Source organism: Chiloscyllium plagiosum, chromosome 10, assembly GCF_004010195.1.
Source record: "Chiloscyllium plagiosum isolate BGI_BamShark_2017 chromosome 10, ASM401019v2, whole genome shotgun sequence".
Taxonomy (NCBI): domain Eukaryota; kingdom Metazoa; phylum Chordata; class Chondrichthyes; order Orectolobiformes; family Hemiscylliidae; genus Chiloscyllium; species Chiloscyllium plagiosum.
Genome location: NC_057719.1, coordinates 35,243,059 through 35,267,512, shown reverse-complemented (window position 1 = coordinate 35,267,512; position 24,454 = coordinate 35,243,059). Strand labels below are relative to the sequence as shown.

Below are 24,454 nucleotides of genomic sequence, written 5' to 3'. Positions count from 1 at the left end.
TATCCATAAACCTTACTCTAGCTGACAAATTGTGGTTACGAGTTTGTTTAAAATTTTATACATTCTAAAATCCCAATAGCACACTTACCATTCAGTTTTCCAATCTTAACTTTCAGCATTTGTTGATTTATCAATCAAATAATTCAAAATGTTCTTTCTAGATATCCCAGGTAAGTGTGGAGGACACACAGAAATGGCCCTGCACCAAAATAACAAAGCCAGAGGCACTCTGGACATTTGAGCCATTGGCCTCAATATACACATGTCGCAAATAAGGTGGAATGAAAAAGAATGGAACAAAGCAATGTAATTTCATGTAATTATGATGAATGGGAAGACAATAACTGGGTAGGAAGAATGGATCGTTGGTTGCAACTTAAAAGATGATCACTTAAAGAACTGACAATTAAGCCACATGAAAACCTAGTTTTTCAGATTCAAGCCAAGGCATTGTCAGCCATTCTTTTATTTCCATAAGACTATAAGAAATAGGAACGAGTAGGCCATTTGGCCCCTCAAGTCTGGTCCACCATTCAATAAGATCATGGCTGATCTCACATTCCTCACATCTACCTTGCTGCCCTTTCCCCGTAATCCTTGATTCTCTTCTTGATCAAGAACCTACAGATATCAGCAATATACAGAGGAACTGCAATTATCCGAATATCAATTACACAAATATTGGATTATCTGAAGGAGATCTCGAGGTCCCAATAGAAACCTTACATCAAAGAGCTGTTTCAACTCTGATCGCGTCTTTTGCTTACAGGTACAATGATTAAAAATGAACTCAGCTCACTGAAATGCTGCCAAGAACAGTCCTGGACAGTCCAGTCACCGTCTCTAAATGAATAACCTCCCGCTCTCTCTCTCCTCACATTTTCACTGGAGTTCTACACAGGGATGTACTCTAAACCTGCCTTCCCCAGATAACCTCTCCAACATTATTCATTACAGGGCAAAGGTGGAATCTGTCAAAAAGTTGCAGTAAAACATTGTGCGCGTGTGCGCGCGCGCGCACACATGCTCTATTTGGAGACTTGTCCCACAAAGGCAGCAGCAGTCATACTGTCGGTGTACAGTCCGACGAAGGGGAGGGAGGACTCAGTCGGGGACGAGGCCACAGACGGGGGTCAGACAATGGGTGGGGTGGAGGTCTTTTGGGGGGCGGGGTCAGACAGAGATGGGACAGAGTTTGGGGGTGGGCGGATAGGCAGGATTGGTGTGTGGGTGTTCGCATCCGGTGTGTTACTGCCTAGTCTCCTGAATGGGGAGCAGACTTCACAGAAAACTCCGAGCCCTAGAGGAGAGCCACTGAATCAATTAATCGAATTAATCAGTTATCCAAATGAAACAGTGCCCACCCATCTCGTTCAGATAATTGAGGTTCCTCTGTATAAGGATCCTACCCTCACAGCTGTCTGTGGCAAAGAGTTCCAAAGACTCTCAACCTTCTGACAGAAGAAATTCCTCCTCAAGCTTAAAGTGGTAACCTTTTATTCTGAGAGTATGCCCTGTGGTTCGAGACTCTCCCATGAGGGGGGATATTTTCTCAGCTTTTACCCTGTCAAGCCTCTTAAGCTTTATTTTTATTTCAATACAATCACCTCTCATTCTCCTAAATTCCAATCAGAACAGTCCTACCCAGTTGAGCCGTAATGCATAAAACAATCCCTCCATATTAGGGATTATCCCAGTGAACAGGCTCTGAACCTGCTGCCAATGAAATTATATGTTTTCTTAAATAGGGCCAAAACTGCTCACAGCACTCCAGCACCTTGTGAAGTTGTAGTAAGATTTTATGTTACCGCATTTTGCAGTTTCTCTTCATTAAAATAATATTGTTCTTTTGTTATCCCTTCCAAAATGAACAATTTTATATTTTCCCACATAATACTCCATTTGCCAACATTTTGCCCACTTATTTAACCCATCAACATCTCTCTGCAAACTGTATGTATCCTTTTCACAACCTGCCTTTCCACCTGTTTTTGTGTCATCTGCAAATTTGGTTACAGTATATTCACTTCTTTCCAATAAATAATTAATATATATTGTAAACAGTTATGGTCTCAGCACTGATCCCTGTGGAACCCCACCTGAAAAGTAATCTATGAGAAATCATTTAACAGGGTGGCTTAGAAATACAGTTACACAACACCCATTAAACAGATTCCTGAGACTCCAGTAGGGAATACCAAAAGCTCATGCTCATGATAGTTCTAAAATAAGGTTAAAAGGCATCTGGATGGGTATATGAATAGGAAAAGTTTAGAGGGATATGGGCCAAGTGCTGAGAAATGGGACTAGATTAGGTTAGGATATCTGGTTGGCATAGATGAGTTGGACCGAAGGGTCTGTTTCCATGCCTTACATCTCTATGACACCAAAGTCAGTGATAGCACCAAAGACAAATTCGGAATCCAGCAAAGGAGGACTAAAAAGAGAATAAAGACAGAGAAAATAACCTACAAGGGCATACTAGTGAGGAGTATAAATACTTGACAATACTTGCTTCTTTAAATATATAAAAAAGGAGAGAGAGGTCAAAATGAATGTCAAACTTAGAAAATGAATCTGGGAGATGGTTTAGGGGGAACAAGGAAATGGCAGAGGAGTTAAACAGATATTTTGCATCAGTCTTTACAGTGGAAGATGCTTCGTACATTCCATTAATACTAAATAATATGGGGGAGCCAGCCTGAAAAAAACCCTTATCCGCACTCGCTGTTTCCTGCTCACTAGCCAATTCTCTATCCATGCCAATATACTTCCTTTAACACCATGGGCTCTTATCTTAAGATTTAACATTTTATGAGGTATCTTGTGGAAAGCCTTCTTTCAATGGAATATTTGAAGCATCTTCCACTGTAAACACTGATGCAAAATATTTGTTTAACTCTTCTGGTATTTCCTTGTCCCTTAAACTGGAGTCTTTTTTAAAATTTTGATCTCTCTTCTCTTTTATATACTGAAAGAAGCTCTTATTGTCAAGTATTTATATTCTCACTAGTTTGCCCTTGTAGTTTATGTTGTCTATCTTCACTTTCTTTTTAATCCTCCTTTGCTAGATTCTGAATTTACCTCAGTCTTTGGTGAATTTATCTCAGTCTTTCACTGACTTTGATGTCCTTATATTTTTGACCCATCATGAGCCCAAGCTTCTGGCATTCCTTATCCTGTACATCTCTATGACTCTATACTGGAGGCTCAGGAATCTGTTTAATGGGTGCTATGTAACTGTATTTGTAAGCTAGTCTGTTAAGTGATTTCTCACAGTCTACTTTGGATATTACTACTGCAAAGGAATAATTGCTTGGTAGTACAAAAGCTTAAGCAATGCTGCAAAGAAACAAAGCAAATGCTTAACATCATCTCATCAAGACTGATAACTAAGAAACCAAACTTGGAAAGGGGACACCAATTTACATCACATGAGAACAGGGTGCTGATTGGTTGGCCAGGAGATGATTGGGAACTTTTAACTGTCAATCTTAGCAGAAAAGAACACAGATCAGGCAGACAGATTCAGATTGCACAGGATGTTGCTGTGGAGAATGCAGCTGGGATTGACAGTCTCCATGACTCTTTTCCAATGAAAATGGTGCAACATTTGGACAAACAGGGTTCTTTGTGTTAATACATGTAATTTCTAGCAGATGAAAATGTCTGCACTGTCAGCACAACTATTCATTCTGTATTAATTGATGTTCCTTTTCCAAGTCTGGTTTCAAGCGTGGCAGTGATGAGTGAGACATGATCAAAATAAATTAAATGTTATTTTAAGGCAACCAATCCATAATGTCCCAGTTAGCATTTCCTTTGTGGAGAAAATACAGAATGAGGGGACATTCAATTTTATACCTATAAATCAAACCAATTTCTTAAGTGTAAAATAAAATGTTATTATTTTAATGAAAATATTTTCAAAACAATTGAAGAAACTTCATTGAGTGACAGGTGTGGAACAGCTCATTTGTCCAGTAGAAATATCTAGATTTGAACAGAGCAATAAACATAAATTCTCACTACATCTTTAAACAACTCCCACCTTCCAAAAGTAGGCTTAACCTGCAAGTAGCTGCTCCCAGTCTATGTTTGCCAGATCTGATCTAATGATATTGAAACTGGCCTGCTTCCATTTTAAACATTTAACGTCTGCACTATCCTTATCCCTTTCCACAATGAATGAAACTTAGAGTTGTGGTCACTATCCCCAAAATGCTCTCCCAACCCCAAACTGAAACTTCAATCATTTGACCAGCATCACTCCCTAGGTCTGGGTCTAGCACTGCCACATCTCTCGGACTATACATGTACAGACACAAAATTCTCTCCTGGATGTACTTCTAAAATTCCAACTCATCTAATCCTTTCAGAATAAGGCGATCCCAGTTAATGTTAGCAAAGTTGAAATCCCCAACAACTATAACACTATTTCGCACTTATCTGTGATTTGCCTGCATATTTGCTCCTCTGTCTTACTCTGACTGTTAGGAGGCTGGTAGATCCCAGCAAAATAAACATCTCTTTTGATTTCTAAGCTCTACCCAGATGACCTTATTTGAACAGCCTTCTAAGAAATCCTCCCTCAGTACTGAAGTGATAGTGTCCTTTATCAATAATGCACTATCCCCAACGTCCCATCTGAAGCTTTTATATTCTGGAATGTTGAGCTGCCCTTCATTCAACCAAGTCTCAGTGATTACAACAATATCATATTCCCACATGCTGACCAATGCTTTAAGTTCATCCATTTTACTAGTCAAGCTCCTTGCATGAAGATATTTACAATTTAGCTTTCCGGACCTCTCATCATGCCCATGTTTTCTCTGCTGGACTATTTTAGCATTCCTTCTATGTCTGATTGGATCTTACTCCTGACTTTACATCTACTCTATTCCCCATTCCCTGCCAAATTAGTTTAAACCCTCCCCAATAGCATGTGCAAACCTCTCAGTAATAATACTGTACTCATTCCAGTTCAGGTGCAACCCAGTTAGCTTGTGGAGATCCCACCTACCCCACAAGCTGTCCCAATGAACCAAAAATCTAAAGCCTTCCTTCCTATACTATCCTTTGAGATACATTTTCCAATTACTACACCAGAAGTTCTGGCACTGCAAGTAATCCAGAGATTACAACTTAAGTAGTCTCTAACTCTCTAAATGCCTATTGCAGGAGGCAACCTCATTTCTTTTCTAATCCATATCACTGGTACTGATATGTACCTTAACTGCTGGCTGTTTACCCTCATCCTTCAGAATGTCCTGCAGCAGCCCCTCTGAAACATCCCTGAATGTGGCACCAGAGGGGTAACATACCATTCAAAAGTCTTGGTTGCTGCCACAGAACTGCCTATCAGTTCCCCTTAGTAGACCTCCCACTAAAGGTCTCCTCGTCTTTTTCCTCCCCTGCTCTGCAGCAGAGCCAACCATGATGCCACAAACTTGACTGTTGCCTGAGAGGTACCCCATCCTGCCAACAGTATCCAACATGGTATATCTGTTTGAGGTGGGGATGGCTACAGGGAACTCCTGTACTAGCTGGCTATGCTTACCAGTCTTCCCGTTGACCACTCTATGCTTTTCTGCCTGTGCAGCCCTTACTTGTGGTGTGACCACATCATTATATATACTATCCATGACATCCTCCAGTTGCTCCATGCGGTTAATCAGGAGTTGCAGCTGATAATATTTCCTGAATATGTGGTCACCATGAACACTTGAAGTGTTTCCGATTTCACACATATTGTTGGAGCAGCATTCTGCATGGAAGACTGGTTCATAGGGTAAGAGCCCACGGGATCCAAGGCAAGTTGGCAAACTGGATCCAAAGTCACAAAGTGTGGTGCTGGAAAAGCACAGCTGGTCAGGCACCATCCGAGTCGCAGGACGGTTGACGTTCTGAGCATAAACTCTTCATCAGGAATGGTGGTGGGGGGAAAGGGGCTGAGAGATAAATGGGAGGGGGTAGGATTGGGGGGGAGGGAAGGTAGCTGGCAATGTGATAGGTAGATGGACTTTGGGGGTGATGGTGATAGGTCGCAGCGGTTAGGTCGGAGGGAAGATGGACAGATAGGACAGTTCAAAAGGGTGTTGCTGAGTTGAAGGATTGAATCTGGGATAAGGTGGGGGGAGGGGAAGATTAGGAAACTGGTGAAATCGATATTGATCCCGTCTGGTTTGAGGGTCCCAAGGTGGAAGATGAGGTGTTCTTCCTCCAGGTGTTGGGTGGCTAGAATTTGGCAGTAGAGGAGGCCCAGGACTTGCATGTCCTTGGTGGAGTGGGAGGGTGAGTTGAAGTATCAACCCCACTACTGATACTGATCTCCCCTCCCCTCCCTTCCCCTTATCCCACATCCAACCCTCCAACTCAGCATTGCCCTCTTGAACTGTCCTACCTGTCCATCTTCCTTCCCACCTATCCGCTCCACCCTATTGCCATCATACCCCAACTCCATCTACCTATTGCATTCCCAGCTACCTTCCAGCCAGCCCCACACCCCTCCCATTTAACTCTCAGTTATCCTGGGCACCCCCCACATTCCTGATGAAGAGCTTATGCTCAAAACATTGACTCTTCTGCTCCTCGGATGCTGCCTGACCAGCTATTCTTTTCCAGCACCATACCTTTTGACTCTGATCTCCAGCATCTGCAGTCCTCAATTTCTCCAAACTGGATCCAAAGTTAGTTTGCAAATAGTGGCAAAGGATAATAGTAGAGGGTCATTTTTGTGATTGGTACACTGCTGGTCATAGGCTTCCAAAGGGATCACTGTTGGGACCCTTGCTGTTATCTATGTTGCCGAGTTGAAGGTATAATTAGTAAGCTTGCATGTGACATGAAAATTGGTGGTGGTGTTAATAACGAGGAGGATGGTCTCAGACTACAGCTGATAAATTGGACATAGAAATGGCAAATGGAATTTAATCCTGGCAAGTGCAACATGATGCATTTGGGAGGTCTAATTAGGGAAGGACATACACAATGAATGGTATGTCCCTTGAGAGTACGAACGAACAAAGAGACCATGGTGTACAACTCCATAGTTCCCTGATGGTGTCAGCACAGTAGACAGGTGAAGAAGGCATACAGGATGCTTGCCTTCATGAGCCAGGATGTAGAATAGAAGAGCAAGGAGGTTTTGTTACAACTTCATTAAACATTGGGGGGGGCACAGATGGAATACAAGGCGAAAATGAGGATTGTAGATGCTGGAGATCAGAGTCACACTTAATGTGGTGCTGGAAAAGCACAGCAGGTCAGACAGCATCGGAGGAGCAGGAAAATCGATGTTTCGGGGAAAAGCCCTTAATCAGGAATGAGGCAGGGAGCCTCTTGAATGGAGAGATAAATAGGAGGGGGGCTGGGTAGAAGGTAGTTAATGTGCAATAGGTGGATGGAGGTGGGGATGAAGGTGATAGGTTGGAGAGCAGGGTGGAGCACCTCCATTCACTACTACACTCTTAGCTACTTTCTCCCCAGCCCCACCCCCCCTCTCATTTATCTGTCCAGCCTGGAGGTTCCCTGCCTCATTCCTGATGAAGGGCTTTTCCCCGAAACATCCTGCTCCTCCGATGCTGTCTGACCTGCTGGGTTTTTCCAGCACCACTCTCATCTTGAAAGATGGAATTCAGAAGTCCCCCCGCTGTACCTGCAGGGGTTACGTTCCAGGACCTACCGTGGAAGCCCAAAACCGCAGATAGGAGTGAACCCATTTATTTAAATGGGAAATGTACCTTCCCAGCAACCTCCTGATCCCTGGTGCTGGAACATTCCCAATAATATGCTCGGACCATGATAATCCGTAGATAACTGAAACTTCGGAAGACAATTCCATGGATATGGGGGTCGCCCTGTACTGTATGCAAATCTGGTCACCACACTATAGGAAGGATGTGACTGCACTGGAGAGGGTGCAGAGGAGATTCACCAGGATGTTGTCTGGGATAAAAAGGACAGAGGCTGTGTTTGTTTTCTCAGCAGCACAGGAGGCTGAGGGGGGGACCAAAATTATAATAAACATAGGGTAGATCATGAGAATCTTTTCCCCGTGGCAGACATGTCTACGACCAGATAGTACAATTTTATTATGAGAAGTGATTTAAAGGGGATCAGAGGAATATTTTTCCCCACCCAGAGGATGACAGAAATATGGAATGCACTGCCTGAGAGGGTGGTGGGAGCAGGAACACTCGCAACATTTAAACAGCATCTCGATAAGCACTTAAAATGCCAGGGCATACTAAGCTATGTACCAAATGCAATGGGATTAGTGTAGTTTGGGGTTTGTTGGTCAGTATAGACATGGTGGGATGAAGGGCCTGATTCTCTGCTGTATGATTATTCATTTTATAGTCAAAGACAAATTTAACACTGAATGAGGGAAATAAATTTGCTTTACCTCAATTCACGAAAGTAAGGATGTTGTAATGCCCGCTTAGCAGTGATCCTTTCTTCAGGGTCATACTCCATCATTGCATTCATCAGCGAAATACTCTCAGAAGTAGTGTGCGGAATGAGGCAAGATATTCCTATTCCCTTTTTCTGTGGAAAGTCAAAACTCATTGCCCGAGTTCTACATTAAAAATCATATAAAAATAATAATTAATATAATTGAGTAGTTTTGTTTAAAACAAAACCATTTAAACATTAAGTAGAAGAAATCTACAAACATGAACAGAGGAAACCACACATGTTGTTTGAACTTCAGTACTTGAGTATGGTTTTATAGAATTGCCTACTTCGTAAAACATCACCATTCAGCACCTTTTAAGTATCAGAGTAATGACAAGATTACTAACAGAAAATGACAAGGGTTTCAACCTTTGAAATTTCTTTTCCCATAATGAGAATATATCAACCAATTGATCTTTCTTCTACTAGATATTGTAAAAGCATCTTCAGTCAAACTGCAATTAGCACAGCACAGTAATAATGAGCAACTGTACCCACTCTAGGGTACCGTTATAACAGGCACCAATTGTCCACCAAAGAATGAGTGACAGTTGCAGTGACGTTTACTTATAATTGGAATGCACCTGCCTTTGCTTTAGTACTTCTAAGACACTGGCTACCATGCCAAATTGCCCTTGTCTTTGCTCCTTACAACAAGGCAGATGAAGGATATTATGAGAGACTAACTTTGGATTTGAACATAAAGGTCCAAATTTGCATAAGCTGTATGAGATGTCCATTATTTAAGCCAAGAAGGAGAGTTGGGATACATCAGGAAAGGAAAAGGAAATAAACCAACCAAGCAGCTCTGCACTAGCTGGTATGATCATTCCCCTGAAAAACACATATACAGTTTTGGATACTGTTGAGGGGGACAACTTACCAGAGATATGCAGTGGGGCCCAGGTCTCTGGCACAGAGTCTGTCCCTATTGCACAGAAGGGAAGGAGGGAAAGGAGGAGAGTGTTGGTCACTGGGGACTCAATAGTTAGAAGCTCAGATAGAAGGTTTGTTGGGAGCGAACAAGACTCACGATTGGTGTGTTGCCTCCCAGGTGCCAAGGTCCATGATGTCTCGGATCGTATCTCTGGGGTCCTGAAGGGAGAGGGTGGCCAGCCTCAAGTCGTTGTCCATGTAGGTACCAATGACATAGGTAGAAAGAGGGACAGGAATGCAAGGCAGGATTTCAGGGAGCTAGATGGAAGCTGAGAGCTAGAACAAACAGAGTTGTTATCTCTGGTTTGTTATCCATGCCACGTGATAGCGAGGCAAGGAATAGGGAGAGATATCAGCTGCAAGGATGGTGCAGGAGGGAGGGTTTCAGGTTCTTGGATAATTAGGGCTCATTCTAGGGAAGGTGGGACTTGTACAAACAGGACGGTCTTCACTTGAACCAGAGGGGTACTAATATCCTGGGTGGGAAATTTGCTGGTGCTATTCGGGTGGGTTTAAACTAGCCCAGCAGGGGGATGGGAACCGGAGGTATAGCTGCAGTGCACAGGAGGATGAGAGTACTAGCCCAGCAGGGGGATGGGAACCGGAGGTATATCTGCAGTGCACAGGAGGATGAGAGTACGAAGGACAGGGACAGGATTTCAGGGTCACAGGAATGTGCTGGCAGACAGCAAACTGGTTTGAAATGTGTCTACTTCAATGTCAGAAGTATCTGAAATAAGGTAGGTGAGCTTGCAGCATGGAGACATGGATAGAGCAGGGTGAGGAATGGATGTTGAAGTTCCAGGGTTTAGATCTTTCATTAAGAACAAGCAAGGTGGTAAAAGAGGGGGAGGTGTGGCCTTGTTAATCAAGGATAGTACAATGGTGGCTGAGAGAACTTTTGACAACGACTCGTCTACTGAGGTAGTGTGGACTGAAGTTAGAAACAGGAGAGGAGAGGTCACACAGCTTGGAGTTTTTTATAGGCCTATGCAGAGTTCCAGGGAGGTGGAAGAGAGGATTGGCAAAATTATTCTGGGTAGGAGTGAAAGGAACAGGGTGGTCAAAATGGGAGACTTTAACTTCCCCAGCATTGACTGGAAATGCTTTAACTCTAGTATGTCGGATGGATCGTTTTTTTTGTCCAATGTGTACAGGAGAGTTTCCTGACACAGTATGTCGAAGGGCCGACAAGTGGGGAGGCCACACTGGATCTGGCGCTTGGTAATGAACCAGGCCAGGTGTTTGATTTAGTTGTAGGTGAGCACTTTGGAGAGAGTGACCATAATTCAGTTACGTTTAGTTTAGCGATGGAAAAGGATAGGTACATGCCACAGGTCAAGAGTTATCAATGGGGCAAGGGCAATTATAATGTGATTAGGCAAGAATTAGGATACATAAAATGGGGTAGCAAAATGCAAGGGATGCAGACAATGGAAATGTGGAGCTGGATTAAGAAACAGATTTTGCGTGTCCTTAATCGGTATGTCCCTGTCAGGCAGGGAGGAAGTGATAAGGTAAGGGAAGCGTGGTTTACTACAGAAATTGCATCTCTTGTTAAGAAGAAGAAGGAGGCTTATGTGTTGATGAAGCAAGATGGTTCAGATGAGGCGATGGAGAGTTACAGATCAGCTAGGAAGGATTTAAAGAGAGAGTTAAGAAGAGCAAAGAGAGGACAACAGCAGTCTTTAGCAAATAGAACAAAGGAGAACCCTAAAGCTTTCTATAGGTATGTGAGGAATAAAAGGATGATTAGGGTAGGAATAGGGTCAGTCAAAGACAGAAGTGGGGAGCTGAGTATGGACCCTGTGGAGATCGGAGAGGTGCTAAACGAACATTTCTCATCGGTTTTCACTCAGGAAAAGGAAAATATTGTAGAGGAGAAGAATGAGGTATGTTATATTAGACTAGAAAGGATCGAGGTTACAAACAGGTGTTATCAATTCTAAAAGGAGTGAAAGTAGATAAGTCCCCTGGGCTGGATGGGATTTATCCGAGGATTCTCTGGGAAGCTAGGGAGGAGATAACAGAGCCCTTGGCTTTGATATTTGAGTCGTCATTGTCTACAGGTTTAGTACCAGATGACTGGAGGATTGCAAATGTTGTGCCCTTGTTCAAGAAGGGCAGTAGAGATGACCCAGATAATTATGGACCAGTGAGCCTTACTTCTGTTGTAGGAAAGGCTTTGGAAAGGATTATAAGAGATAAGATTTATAATCATCTAGCAAGCATCAATTTGATTTCAGATAGTCAACATGGTTTCATCAAAGGCAGGTCATGTCTCACAAATCTCATTGAGGTTTTGAGAAGGTGACCAAGTACGTAGATGAGGGTAGGACAGTTGATGTGGCATATATGGATTTCAATAAAGCCTTTGATAAGGTTCCACATGGTAGGTTGTTGGAGAAAATGCAGAGGCATGGAATTGAGGGTGATTTAGCAGTTTGGATTAGAAACTGGCTTACTGAAAGAAGGCAGCGAGTGGTGGTTGATGGAAAGTATTCAGCCAGTAGTCTGGTTACTAGTGGTGTGCCACAAGGATCTACTTTGGGACCACTGCTGTTTGTCATTTTTATAAATGACTCAGACGCAGGCATAGGTGGATGGATTAGTAAATTTGCAGATAACACTAAAGTCGGTGGAGTAGTGGATAGTTTGGAAGAATTTTACAGGTTACGGGGGACTTGGATAAACTGCAGAATTGGGCTGAGAGATGGCAAATGGAGTTCAATGCAGCTAAATGTGAGATGATGCACTTTGGTAAGAATAACAGGAAGGCAGAGTACTGGGTCAATGGAAAGATTCTTGGTAGTGTGGATGTGCAGAAGGATCTTGGAGTCCATGTACATAGATCCCTGAAAGTTGCCACCGAGATGGATAATGCTGTTAAGAAGGCATACGGTGTGTTAGGTTTCATTTGTAGAGGGATTGAGTTCTGGAGCCGTAATATCATGCTGCAACTATACAAATCGCTGGTGTGGCCACACTTGGAATGTTGTATACAGTCCTAGTCCCCATATTTCAGGAAGGGTGTGGAAGCACTGGAAACGGTGCAAAGGAGATTTACCAGGATGTTGCCTGATCTGAAGGGAAGGTTTTATGAGGGAAGGCTGAGAGACATAGGTCTGTTCTCATTGGAACGAAGAAGGCTAAGAGGGGATTTGATAGAGGCATACAAGATGATCAGAGGATTAGATAGGGTAGACAGTGAAAGTCTTTTTCCTACGATGATGATGTCAGCTTGTACGAGAGGGCATAACTACAAATTGAGGGGTGATAGATTTAAGACAGATGTCAGACAGGTTCTTTACGAGAGAGTGGTAAGGGCATGGAATGCCCTACCTGCTAATGTAGTCAACTCAGCCACATTAGGGAGATTTAAACAATCCTTAGATAAGCACATGGATGATTTTGGGATAATGTAGGGAGACGAGCTGAGAATAGTTCACAGGTTGGCGCAACATCGAGGCCTGAAGGGCCTGTTCTGCGCTATATTGTTCTATGTTCTATCTCATTGAATGGTGGAACAAAATGATCTACTTCTGCTTCTACACAGTCATAATCACAGAGTCATACAGCACGGAAACAGACCCTTCAGTCCAACCAGGCCATGATGAACATAATCGCCAAACGAAACTAGTCTGCTTCCGGCCCATATCTCTCCAACCTTTCCTATTCATGTACTTATCCAAATATCTTTTAAATGCTGTAATTGTGCCGACATCCACCACTTCCTCAGAAGGTCATTCCTCACACGAACCACCCTGTGTTAAAGATTTGCCCCCCCATGAATTTTTTAAAATCCCTTTCTCCTTAAAAATGTGTCCACTATCCTTGAAATACCCACCGTTGGGAAAAGGCAACTACCATTAACCCTATCTATATCCCCCATGATTTTATATACTTCTATAAACATCTTGTGATCTTACAGGTTAGACACAGCCAAGTTTCCAGTTTTACCTTGCCTCTCCCTACATCCTTCCGGATAGTCAGTTTCCAGTGGTCACACAGTGGTTAGTAAGTGTCTCCCAGTCTATGTTCAGCATTGTCATATCTCACTTGTTATCCCCATAGTGGCAGTGTGGATGTCCAAATGGTCCTGATCCAATGGCCAACAGTTTTTAGGTATATGCTGTCATTGACCTTATAACCACAGCTTAGCCAGTGTTATTGGGTTTAGAAATGTAGGTGAGATGGGGCCATAAAAATGCATTAACAGTAAATGGTCCAAATCAATATTCTATAAATGATCAGCATTTATTGTAATTTAGGATCTACTTACTGTTTGAATTTCCTTAGCGTTTCAGAGTTCGGAGTTCCAATGACTTCATGGATCTTTGCAATTTGGTCAACTTCATTAGAACCAGGAAAAAGTGGCTGTAGACTGTGGTAAAACAATTTTGGAAATAAATCTGAAGTAATAATTCTATGTTTCATTATGATGAAAAATTAAGTGTGTTGGAGATACTGGTTCACCTGTGGATACAGACGTTACAGAATTTTGGCCCACCAAATCCACATGTGCATCTCAAAATGTAACCATTTCATTACAGTATACTTTCATCAACCACTCAATTTAATTTTTAATGTTGATTTTGTTTCCATTTCACCCACCAATTCTGAATGGAAATCCTCGAAACTCTTTTGGGAAAGAGCTTTCTCCTGTAATCTGGTTTACATGTTCTGCATTTAACCTTGATGTTTCATATATAGGATCCATCAGATTCTATCAAGCCTATCCTTTCAGAATTTTCTATATTTTCATATTACCAAAGCATCTGCATTGCTCTAATGCAAAAACATTTCTATTTTCTACATGCCAGGCAGCATCTTAAAGTTTGGTCATTGTATCACCTCAGAAGCAACAGCATCCTACCTGTAGGTTGTAGCTCTATACTATACACAGTACTGTAACTGAGGGCCTGAGATTTTACACAGGCTGATTATTACCACTTGTTTCTGACATTCTATACTACTTGTGATAAATCCTCGAACTTGATTAACTTTGCTGCTTTATCATTGTGAGATACCATCTTCCATGTCTTCTTGATGTGCATCTCAAAATTCCTCAGTTCTTTCACCCACCATTCTGAATGTAAAGTTAATAAGGATTGAATGAGATTCATCCAAGGATACGGAGGAAAGTAAGGAAATTCCAATGGCACTGGCCAAAATTTTCCAAACCGCCTTACATGCAGGTGTGGTGCCAGAGGAATGGAGATTGGAAATGTTATACTCTTGCTCAATAAATGATGCAAGGCTGAGCCAATAAACTACAAACCAGCCAATTAATCTCTATGACGGGAAACCTTTTATAAGTAACTACAGTGTATTCAGAACAAAACTAACACTCACTTGGACAAAAATAAACAAAGAACCATTGAAATCTGAAATAAATGTTTCAGTTTTTGTCTCAGTCACTTGAACAAATATGGATTAAGGAAAGCCACATGGATTTGTTAAAGGAAATTTGCTTGAGCTTTTCGAGGAAGTAACACAGCCAGTTGATATAGGTATTTTTGGTGATGTACGTGGAGAGCCAAAAGGCTTTTTGAAAAAATGCCTCACAACAAGCCTGTCAGCAGAGTTACACCCCATGGAATAAAAGCAGTATAGAAAAAGATTAAGTGTGTGAGTGAAAGGTACAGATAGAGTTGATGGTGGTTGTCTTTTCCCTAAGATGGGGAATTTCAAGACTAGTTGGCACATTTTTAAAGTCAGAGGAAAGAGATTTTAAAAAAGACACGAGAGGTAAATTTTTTTTACACATGTGGAATAAACTTGCGGAGGAAGTGATGGTTTCAGGCACAATTACAAAGTTTAAAAGGCATTTGGATGGATATATGCATAGGAAAGGTTTGGAGGGATATGGGCCTGGGGCAGGCAGGTGGGATTAGTTTAGTTTGGGATTATATTCAGCATAGACTGGTTGGAATGAAGGGTCTGTTTCTGTGCTTTACGACTCTATGAAACAATGGTGATGATTGTTTGTTTTTTAGACCATCGATAGGTATATGTTGACTCCTTGGAATCCCAGAATTGGGCTCCTACTTTTCCTGATAAGTATAAATAACCTAAATTTTAGCACACAGGATACATTTAAAAGTTTGCAGATGTCACATGAAAAAACATGAAAGACAGACAAAATTGACTGCAGGAAACTTGAAATTATTCTTTGTTAAAAGAATGGGAAAGTTAGTACAAACTAAATGGTTCAACTTTAAAGTCAATGCAAATGCTGACAGAACAGAAGATATATGTTTATAGATCATTTAAGGTCAGAAATCACACGACACCATGTTATAGTCCAACATGTTTATTTGAAATTACAAGCATTCGGAACACTGTTCCTTTGTCAGACTTCACCTGACGATTTCAAATAAACCTGTTGGACTATAACCTGGTGTTGTATGACTTTGTCCATCCCGTTCTAACACTGGCACCTCCATGTCATTTAAGTGGCAGAGTAGATAGACAGAAACGGTTCCTGTTCATACAAGGATCAAGAATCAAAATGGGAGTGAATTAAGATGATTAGCAAAATGAAGCAATGGGGACATTACGATTTTTTAGTATAAAAGATGGCTGGGATCTGGAATGCATTATCAAAGAAGGTGGAGGAGGCAAATTTCATCCCGACTTTCAAAATTGAATTGGGCAAACATATGGAGAGAGATAATATGGACAGCTAAAGGGAAATTAAGCATGTTGCTCTTGCAGAGAGTCAGCAGAGACACAATGTGTCCAAATATTTGCCTCTATTCTATTCTATGATTCCATCAATATTTTTTCATTTGTAACTTCATTTGAAGTTATTGTTTTAAAGAATGAATTATATCCCTTATTTTGCAATAAGGGGCAGAGTGATTATTTTAGATCAATACTAATTCATTAATATACATAATGAACAGAATTTGAAACATATAATTCACTTCCAAACTACACTGAAAAGCTATTAACTGTATATCAGTTTCTCTCTTCTGTACAACATTAATTTAATTTTCCATCTTCCTCTTAGCTTTGTATCTATTAATTTCCAGCGTATTTGTTTTAAAAAAAGGCTTTCTTAAAGGCCTTGCACACTATATCACCGCATTTTCCATTTCTTAGCTCTTCAAAGAATTTTAAGTAGTTTGTCAGGCATGGTTGTCCTTTTAGAAAATTTTTGCTAGCTATTTCCAACTATTTTCTCAACAGTCAGATGTGCTTTATTAATATCTCTGAAGTTTCCCCAATCATGGAAGCTAATCTCCTTCTACCTTTTTACAAGTTGGCACAGTATTGGTCACTTTTCAATTCTCTAGCATACATCCGCACTCAATTAACCTTTTAAATAGAAGTTCTGGGCAAAATTCTCCTACTGGAGCAGAAAATGTAGCATAAGTTAACTGAACTTGATGACTTAGAAACAGGAGATCATAACACAAAATTTGATTTTCAGTGCATACAAATATATACACATGTAGCATGCAATATTCAGAAAAACAATATTCAAAATCTAATTTATATTAATTTAAACACAATGCATTTTTATAGATCAATCATTAACAGAGGTTTAAATAGATTAGTGATGCGTTACATTTTTATGTATTGTAAATTTGTCTACTTAGAAACAAGCACTGCATTTCAAAATAATTTATCATCAAATATAATTTGGAAGAACCCAAATTATTCAGTCAAGAAGATGGTTAACATAATACACATCTGCTTTAAGAATGTCATAATGAAAGTGACAAGACGACAAAAGTGATTACTGCAGATGCTGGAGATCAGAGCCAAGAATGTGGTGCTGGAAAAGCATAGCCAGTCAGGCAGCATCTGAGGAGCAGGAAAATCGATGTTTTGGGCAAAAGCCCTTCATCAGGAATGAGAGTGGGAGCCTCGGGGTGGAGAGATAAATGGAAGGAGAGTGGGGCTGATGAGGAAGCTAGCTGAGAGTGCAGTAGGTGGATGGAGATGGGGTAATGGTGATAGGTCAGAGGGGAGGGTGGAGTGGATAGGTGGGATGGAAGATGGACAGGTAGGACAGGTCATGAGGGCAGTGCTGAGCTGGAAGGTTGGAACCTGGGTAAGGTGGGGGGAGGAGAAATGGGGAAACTGGTGAAATCCACATTAATGGATGTGGCACGGTGGCACAGTGGTTAGCACTTTTGCCTCACAGCGCCAGAGACCCGGGTTCAATTCCCGCTTCAGGCGACTGACTGTGTGGAGTTTGCAAATTCTCCCCGTGTCTGCGTGGGTTTCCTCCGGGTGCTCCAGTTTCCTCCCACAGTCCAAAAATGTGCAGGTTAGGTGAATTGGCCATCCTAAATTGCTCGCAGTGTTAGGTGAAGGGGTAAATGTAGGGGAAGGGGTCTGGGTGGGTTGCACTTCGGCGGGTCAGTGTGAACTTGTTGGGCCGAAGGGCCTGTTTCCACACTGTAAATAATCTAATCTAATGTTTGATGCCATGGGGTTGGATGGTCCTGAGGCGGAAGATGAGGCGTTTTACCTCCAGGCGTTAGGTGGTAAGGGAGTGGCAATGGAGGAGGCCCAGGAACTGCATGTCATCAGCAGAATGGGAGGGGGAGTTAAAGTGTTCAGCTACGGGGCGATGGGGTTGATTGGTGCGGGTGAAAGTGACAAGAGACAGTGCTCATATTGATCGGATATCCATATATAGCCTGGATAACAGGAGAGTAGAAGTAGAAAATAGAAGTTAAAATACCATTGAGGGATAACAACCACAGAATTATTAGGGCAACATAAACTGGGATTCAGAAATATCAAAAGTCAAATTGTATTCATTCACAGGATTTGGGCTTCACTGGTAACGACAGTATTTATTACACATTCTGGATGTGCTGGAGGACAGGGAGGTGATATGCTTCTTGAACTGAAGTCTGTGTTATATAGGTACTTCCATACTGCTACCAGGTGGGAAATACCAGGATTTTGGGTGACAGTGAAGGAACAGTGATACATTTCCAAGTCAGGGTGGCAAGGGAGGCAATTGTAAATGGCAGTGTTCCCATGCATTTACTGCATTATCCAGATAGATGGAATAAATTCCAGTTTGTGAGCTGCTATGGAAGGGATGTTTGGAAATGTACTGTGGTTCATTTTGTGGAAGATTCATGCTGCAGCCACTTTGCACTGATGATGGAAGAAGTGAATGTTTAAGGTGATAAATGTGTATCAGTCAAATGGAATGCTTGACCTGGCTGATGTGAGAGACATACTCTCCAAACAAGTGGAGAGTATTCCCATTTACTCTTGATCTGTGCCTTTTAGGTAGTAGAAAGACTAACGAGTCAAGTGAGTCACTTGCCACAAACTATCCAACATTTAACCTGCTGTGGTAGCCAAAGTATGTATGCGGCTCATCCAGTTAAGTTTGTGATCACCCTCTAGATTTTTACAATGTCAGATACAAAAATGGTAAATACCATTGAACATCAAGGGAAGGCAATTACACTCTATCTAGTTGGAGATGGCACTTGTCTCGCGTGAATCTCAATTGCTGGTCTTTTTTCTAATTTGAAAGTTTTTCAGGTTTTGTTGCAACTTTGAAGAGATTGCTTCATATCTTAGGAATTGAGAATGGAACCAAATAGTGCAAAATTGTTAATAAACAACTCCAATTCTGACAATATTTTATGTTTAAAGGAAGTGAATTGAAAAAAGTGAATGAATAACTTAAACAAATTGATTTCATAGGGAGTTCTTCAAAATCACTCCAGTAGAGGGCATATTGAGAAGATCTCTGAAAGCGTAACGATGAACATGGAAGATATTATAATTCAACGTATCAAGCGTAAACTAAAACAAGCATTATCCTAAGCATGAGCCTGTAAATTAAAGCAAACCAAAGAGGAAAAGTTACATTTATAAAACTTAAGCAAGACTAGGTATGAAATTCATTATTCTTTCAGAAAGCTATCTTACGCATACTGTGCCAAATAGGCTTTGGGGTATATGATTCAATACAGAAAACATCTCAACATAATGATTACAGAAGAGAAAAACCTAGAAAGAAGCACTTCTGTAGACAAAATGTAACAATAAAAAAAACATAACTTGAACAAATTAATCTGAAATATAACAGTTAACATTCCAAATCACCCCTTTTTCCAAGTATTCATAAGGGTACCCTTTCCAAACAGGATAGCAATGGCAATGGCAATTCAATGACTTTTAAATAAATAGAAGTCTTCAATAGATCTAAAGGGCTGGACACCAGTTAATAACTAGGGATAGAAGATATTTATTAATGAGTACTATGAGATGTAAGGATGAAATTTATGAAAGGTTGTCAATCATTATAAGGCAGTTACTAAACACAATGGAAGCATCAGCAGTTTGGAAACATTAATTTTATGACCATTCTTAAAACTGCAATAAGTTAATCATAGACCACAGTGCACCCATTAATCTTCCTTCATTCCCACATAAAACTGTAGTTTTGATTACTGGGAATAAATATTAAAAGCTGTGAATGTTCGTTAGAAACTCTAAACTAATGCTCATTGCCAAAGGCACTCTGACTCAAACTCTACAACTAAATCTTAATGTACATTTTCCTAAATACTGTGCAGTTTTGCAATTTTAATCTCTTGGAAACTACATTTAACTTAATAATAACACTTTCAATATTAACTGCTAGGCAAGCCTATTGTGGCAGTGTCAGAAATCTACTTCAGCAGTGTGAGTTGAGAGTGCGAGCCAGAAGGCAGCTGGGAACCTAAGTTAGAATGTAAAATACTTACCTCATGAATCAGCAGCCTCCACATCAGCAGTAGGAGTCATGAGAACACAAGCCAGGAGCAGCTGGGAAGGAAAATTTGAATATTAAATACTTACCTCATGAATTAGCACAGCGAAAGCTGAACAGAAACAGAAGTGGACACGGGGACTGCTGGGTAAGTGAACTAATAAATTTGGGTAGTGGCTAAACCTGAAACACTACACATGTGGTGCCTCCCACTGTCCTCCTCCTCCTCCTCTGACTAAAAAAAGACTGTGTATGGAGGGATGGTAAGGTAAGTTTTTAAAAAAAATTCTTTTGGCAATTGTGAGCAGGGGGGATGGAAGCTATGGCAGTTACATGCTCCTCTTGTAGGATGTGGGAGCTAAGGGTCACCACTACTGTCCCTGCTGACTTCACCAGCAAGAAATGCACCCAACTCCAGCTCCTCACAGACCACGTTAGAGAACTGGAGCTGGATGACCTTCAGGTCATTCAGGAGGCAGAGGTGGTGATAGAGAAGAGTTATAGGGAGGTAGTCACACCTAAGTTACAGGATTAAGATGGCTGGGTGACCGTCAGGAGATGGAAAGGGAATAGGCAGTCAGTGCAGGGATCCCCTATGGCTATTCCCCTAAGAAGGAAATGGGGGGAGAATAGGAGAGTGATAGTGATACGAGATTCAGTGGTTAGAGGAACAGACAGGAGATTCTGTGGTCGTGAACGAGACTTCCGGATGGTATACTGCCTCCTGGGTGCCAGGGTCAGGGATGTCTTGGATTGGGTCTACAGGATTCTTAAGGAGGAGGGCGAGCAGCCAGAAGTCATGGTACACATTAGTACCAATGACATAGCTGGGAAAAGGGATGAGGGCCGAAAAAATGAATATTGGGAGTTAGGTTGGAAGCTAAAAGGCAGGATGAACAGAGTTGAAAATGTGTTGCTGGAAAAGCGCAGCAGGTCAGGCAGCATCCAAGGAACAGGAGAATCGACGTTTCAGGCATAAGCCCTTCTTACAAGGATGCCTTCCTTGAAGAAGCTCTCTTCCTCCCTCTACACTTACAAGGATGCCTTCCTTGAAGAAGCTCTCTTCCTCCCTCTACACTTACAAGGATGAGCAGAGTAGAAAGCTCAAGATTGCTAGCGGTGTCACGGGCTAGTGAAGCAAGAAACAGAGAGTGAGCGCAGCTGAACACATGGCTTCAGAGCTGATGTAGGAGGGAGGGCTTCAGATATGTGGTTCATTGGGATACCATCTCTGGGGGAGCTGGAACCTGTACAAGGAGGACAAGTTGCACTTGATCTTCAGGGGTACCAATATCCTGGGCGGGAGGTTTGCTAGAGCTCTTCAGGTAGGGGATGGGAACTGGAGCTACAGATCAGAGGATGGGGTAGCTGGTGAATATGTAGATACAGTGTGCAGAGACTCTGTCAGGAAGAACATATAGTTGATAGGACAAAGTTGCAGTCAGTGTGATGGGTCTATTTTAGTGCAAAAAGTGCCAGAAATAAGGGCAATGAGCTTACAACATGGATCAGTACTTGTAACTATGATGTTGTGGCCATTACGAAGACTTGGATATCACTGACGCAGGAATGATTGTTAGATGTTCCAAGGTTTAAATATTTCAAATCGAACAGGGAGGTAGGTAAAAGAGGTGGGGAAGTGGCATTGCTAATCAGGGACAGTATCACAGCTACAGAAAGGGAGGTCATCGAGGAGGGTTTGTCTACTGAGTCATTAGGGATGGAAGTCAGAAACTGGAAAAGGAGCAGTCACTTTATTGGGAGTTTTCTACAGACCCCCCCATATGCAACAGAGATAGGGAGAAGCAGATTGGAGGCAGATTTTGGAAAGGTGCAGAAGTAACAGGGTTGTTGCCATGGGTGACTTCAACTTCCCTAATATTGATTGGAACCTCCTTAGTGCGAATACTTTGGATGGAGCAGATTTTATCAGATGTGTCCAGGAAGGACATCTGACTCAGTATGTAGACAGGCCAATTAGAGGGGTAGTATTAGGAAGATGTGGGTGTACTGTACGTTTAAGAGAGTTAAAAGCTAGCAGAACTACCTGACACAGCACCAAGGGTTCTGAATAAGGTAACAATGTAACACTTGGTCGAAAGCTGGTTGCCTGAACGCAAAAACAAATTCGAATTAGGCCAATCAGTATAAATTATACCCCCCGAAAAAAAAAACCCAAACTCCAATCAAGTTTGAATTTAGTATATTGACAATCTTAAAAGCCAATGACACAATCCGATTCTTTGAGAGTATAAGACCATGGAAAATTGAACAGTTGAGAGGAGAACTGCCAAGCACCAACATCTGCAGACCGTCTGGAGACTAGCTCTCTTAAATGTATCTTTATCGATCCATGACACGTGAAGCATAAGAAGAAGAAAAGAAGACACAGGAAGATCCAAACAGAAGGTTTGACAGCTGGCTGGTTTTGAAAACTTGAATTTTTGGCTAATCCTAAATCGGGTAGGTGGGTTGGTTATATCGGACTAGAATTGTAGAGGCAGAAAGTAAAAGATAGATTAGAGGAAGGGGTTGTAAATAATTGTTATACCTTAAGAAATGAAGTCGTTAATTTCCTCTTTAAATAGTTCTTGGCCTCTCGAATTTTCACAGATGACTCCTCGGGATAAATCTTTTTTGTGTTGCTGGTTTAAATTAAGCAGGAGGGTTTACACAGTGTCGTAACAGAGGCCATATTGGATTTGATGCTTGGCAACAACCCAGGTCAGGTGTCAGATCTCTCAGTGAGAGAGCATTTCGGTGACAGTAATTACAACTCCCTGACCTTTACTGTACTCATGGAGAGGAATAGGAGCAGACGGTATGGGAAAGTGTTTAATTGGAGGAGCGGGAATAACCATGCTATTAGGCAGGAAGTATGGAGCATAAATTGGGATCAGATATTCTCAGGGAAATGCACAAAAGAAATGTGGAGATTGTTTAAGGAGCACTTGCTGCGAGTGCTGGATAGGTTTGTCCCACTAAGGCAAGGATAGGATGGTAAGGTGAAGGAACCTCGGGTGACAAGAAATGTGGAACATCTCATGAAGAGGAAGAAGGAAGCTTACTTAAGCTTGAGGAAGCAAGAATCAGACTGGGCTCTAGAGTGTTACAAGGTGGCCAGGAAGAAACTGAAGAATGGACTTAGGACAGATAGAAGGGGGCATGAAAATGTCTTGGTGGGTAGGATTAAGGAAAACCCCATGGCATTTTACACTTAAGTGAAGAACAAGAGGAGGGCCAGAGTGAGGGTCGGGTTGATCAAGGATACTGAAGGGAATTTGTACCTGGAGTCAGAGGTGGAAGGGGGTCCTTACTGAATACTTTGCTTCAGTATTCACTACTGAGAGGGACCTTGTTGTTTGTAAGGACAGTGTAAAACACGCTGATATGCTAGAACAGTTTGATGTTAAGGAGGAGGATATGCTGGAAAATTTTGAAAAACATGAGGATAGATCAGTCCCCTGGGCCAGACGGGATATACCCAAAGTTACTATGGAAAGCAAGAGAAGATATATCTGAGCCTTTGGCGATGATCTTTGTGTTCTCACTGTCCACTGGAGTAGTACCAAATAATTAGAGTCTGGCAAATGTTCAAGAAAGGGAATGGGAATAACCCTGAGAAGTACAGAGCAGTTAGTCATACGCCAGTGGTGGACAAATTATTGGACAAGATTCTGAGAGACAGGATTTATGATTACTTGGAAAAGCACAGATTGATTAGAGATAGTCAAGCATGGCTTTGAGAGGGACAGGTCATGCCTCACAAGCCTTATTGAATTCTTTGAGGATGTGAGAAAACACAGCTATAAAGACATTAGGAACTAAGTAGCCCTGGCGGAACCCAAACTGAGTATAAACCTGCAACCCAGAAAAATAAGAACTTCAGATGTATGGGAACACCACCAACTACAAGTTCCCTCCAAGCCACACAATCTTGCCTTAGAACTATATTGTAATTTCCTCACCATTGCTGGGACAAAATCCTGCAACTTATTACTAAGAGTTGAGGACTTCTTACTACACCTGAAGGACTGAGGTGGTTCACAATTTATGGATTTTTTTTCCAGGGAAATAAAGGATGGCAACAAATGTTGGTCTAGCTAGTGCCACCCCACATACCACAGATGAATCAAACAAACATAAGAAATAGGAGTAGATCATTTGGCCCATTGAACCTATTCTGCCATGTTAAGATTACCACCAACTTGATTGTCACCTTAACTCCACTTTTCTGGCTATTCCCATCAGCTTTTAATTCCTTTTTTGATCAAAAATCTGACTAAAACAGCTTTGAATACATTA

General features: G+C 41.6%; 1 protein-coding gene across 2 annotated transcripts in view; it reads right to left on the bottom strand.

The window, feature by feature from the left end:
• Window positions 1-24,454, bottom strand: part of LOC122553504 (MAPK/MAK/MRK overlapping kinase-like) — a 129,850-nt gene that overhangs the window by 31,997 nt on the left and 73,399 nt on the right. For both annotated transcript variants that reach the window (XM_043697359.1, XM_043697360.1), the window contains 2 exons: window positions 13,679-13,780; window positions 8,408-8,581 (listed from right to left, as the gene is read on the bottom strand). In XM_043697359.1, coding sequence (XP_043553294.1) covers window positions 8,408-8,581; window positions 13,679-13,780 — 276 coding nt within the window. The remainder of the gene's footprint in view (window positions 1-8,407; window positions 8,582-13,678; window positions 13,781-24,454) is intronic.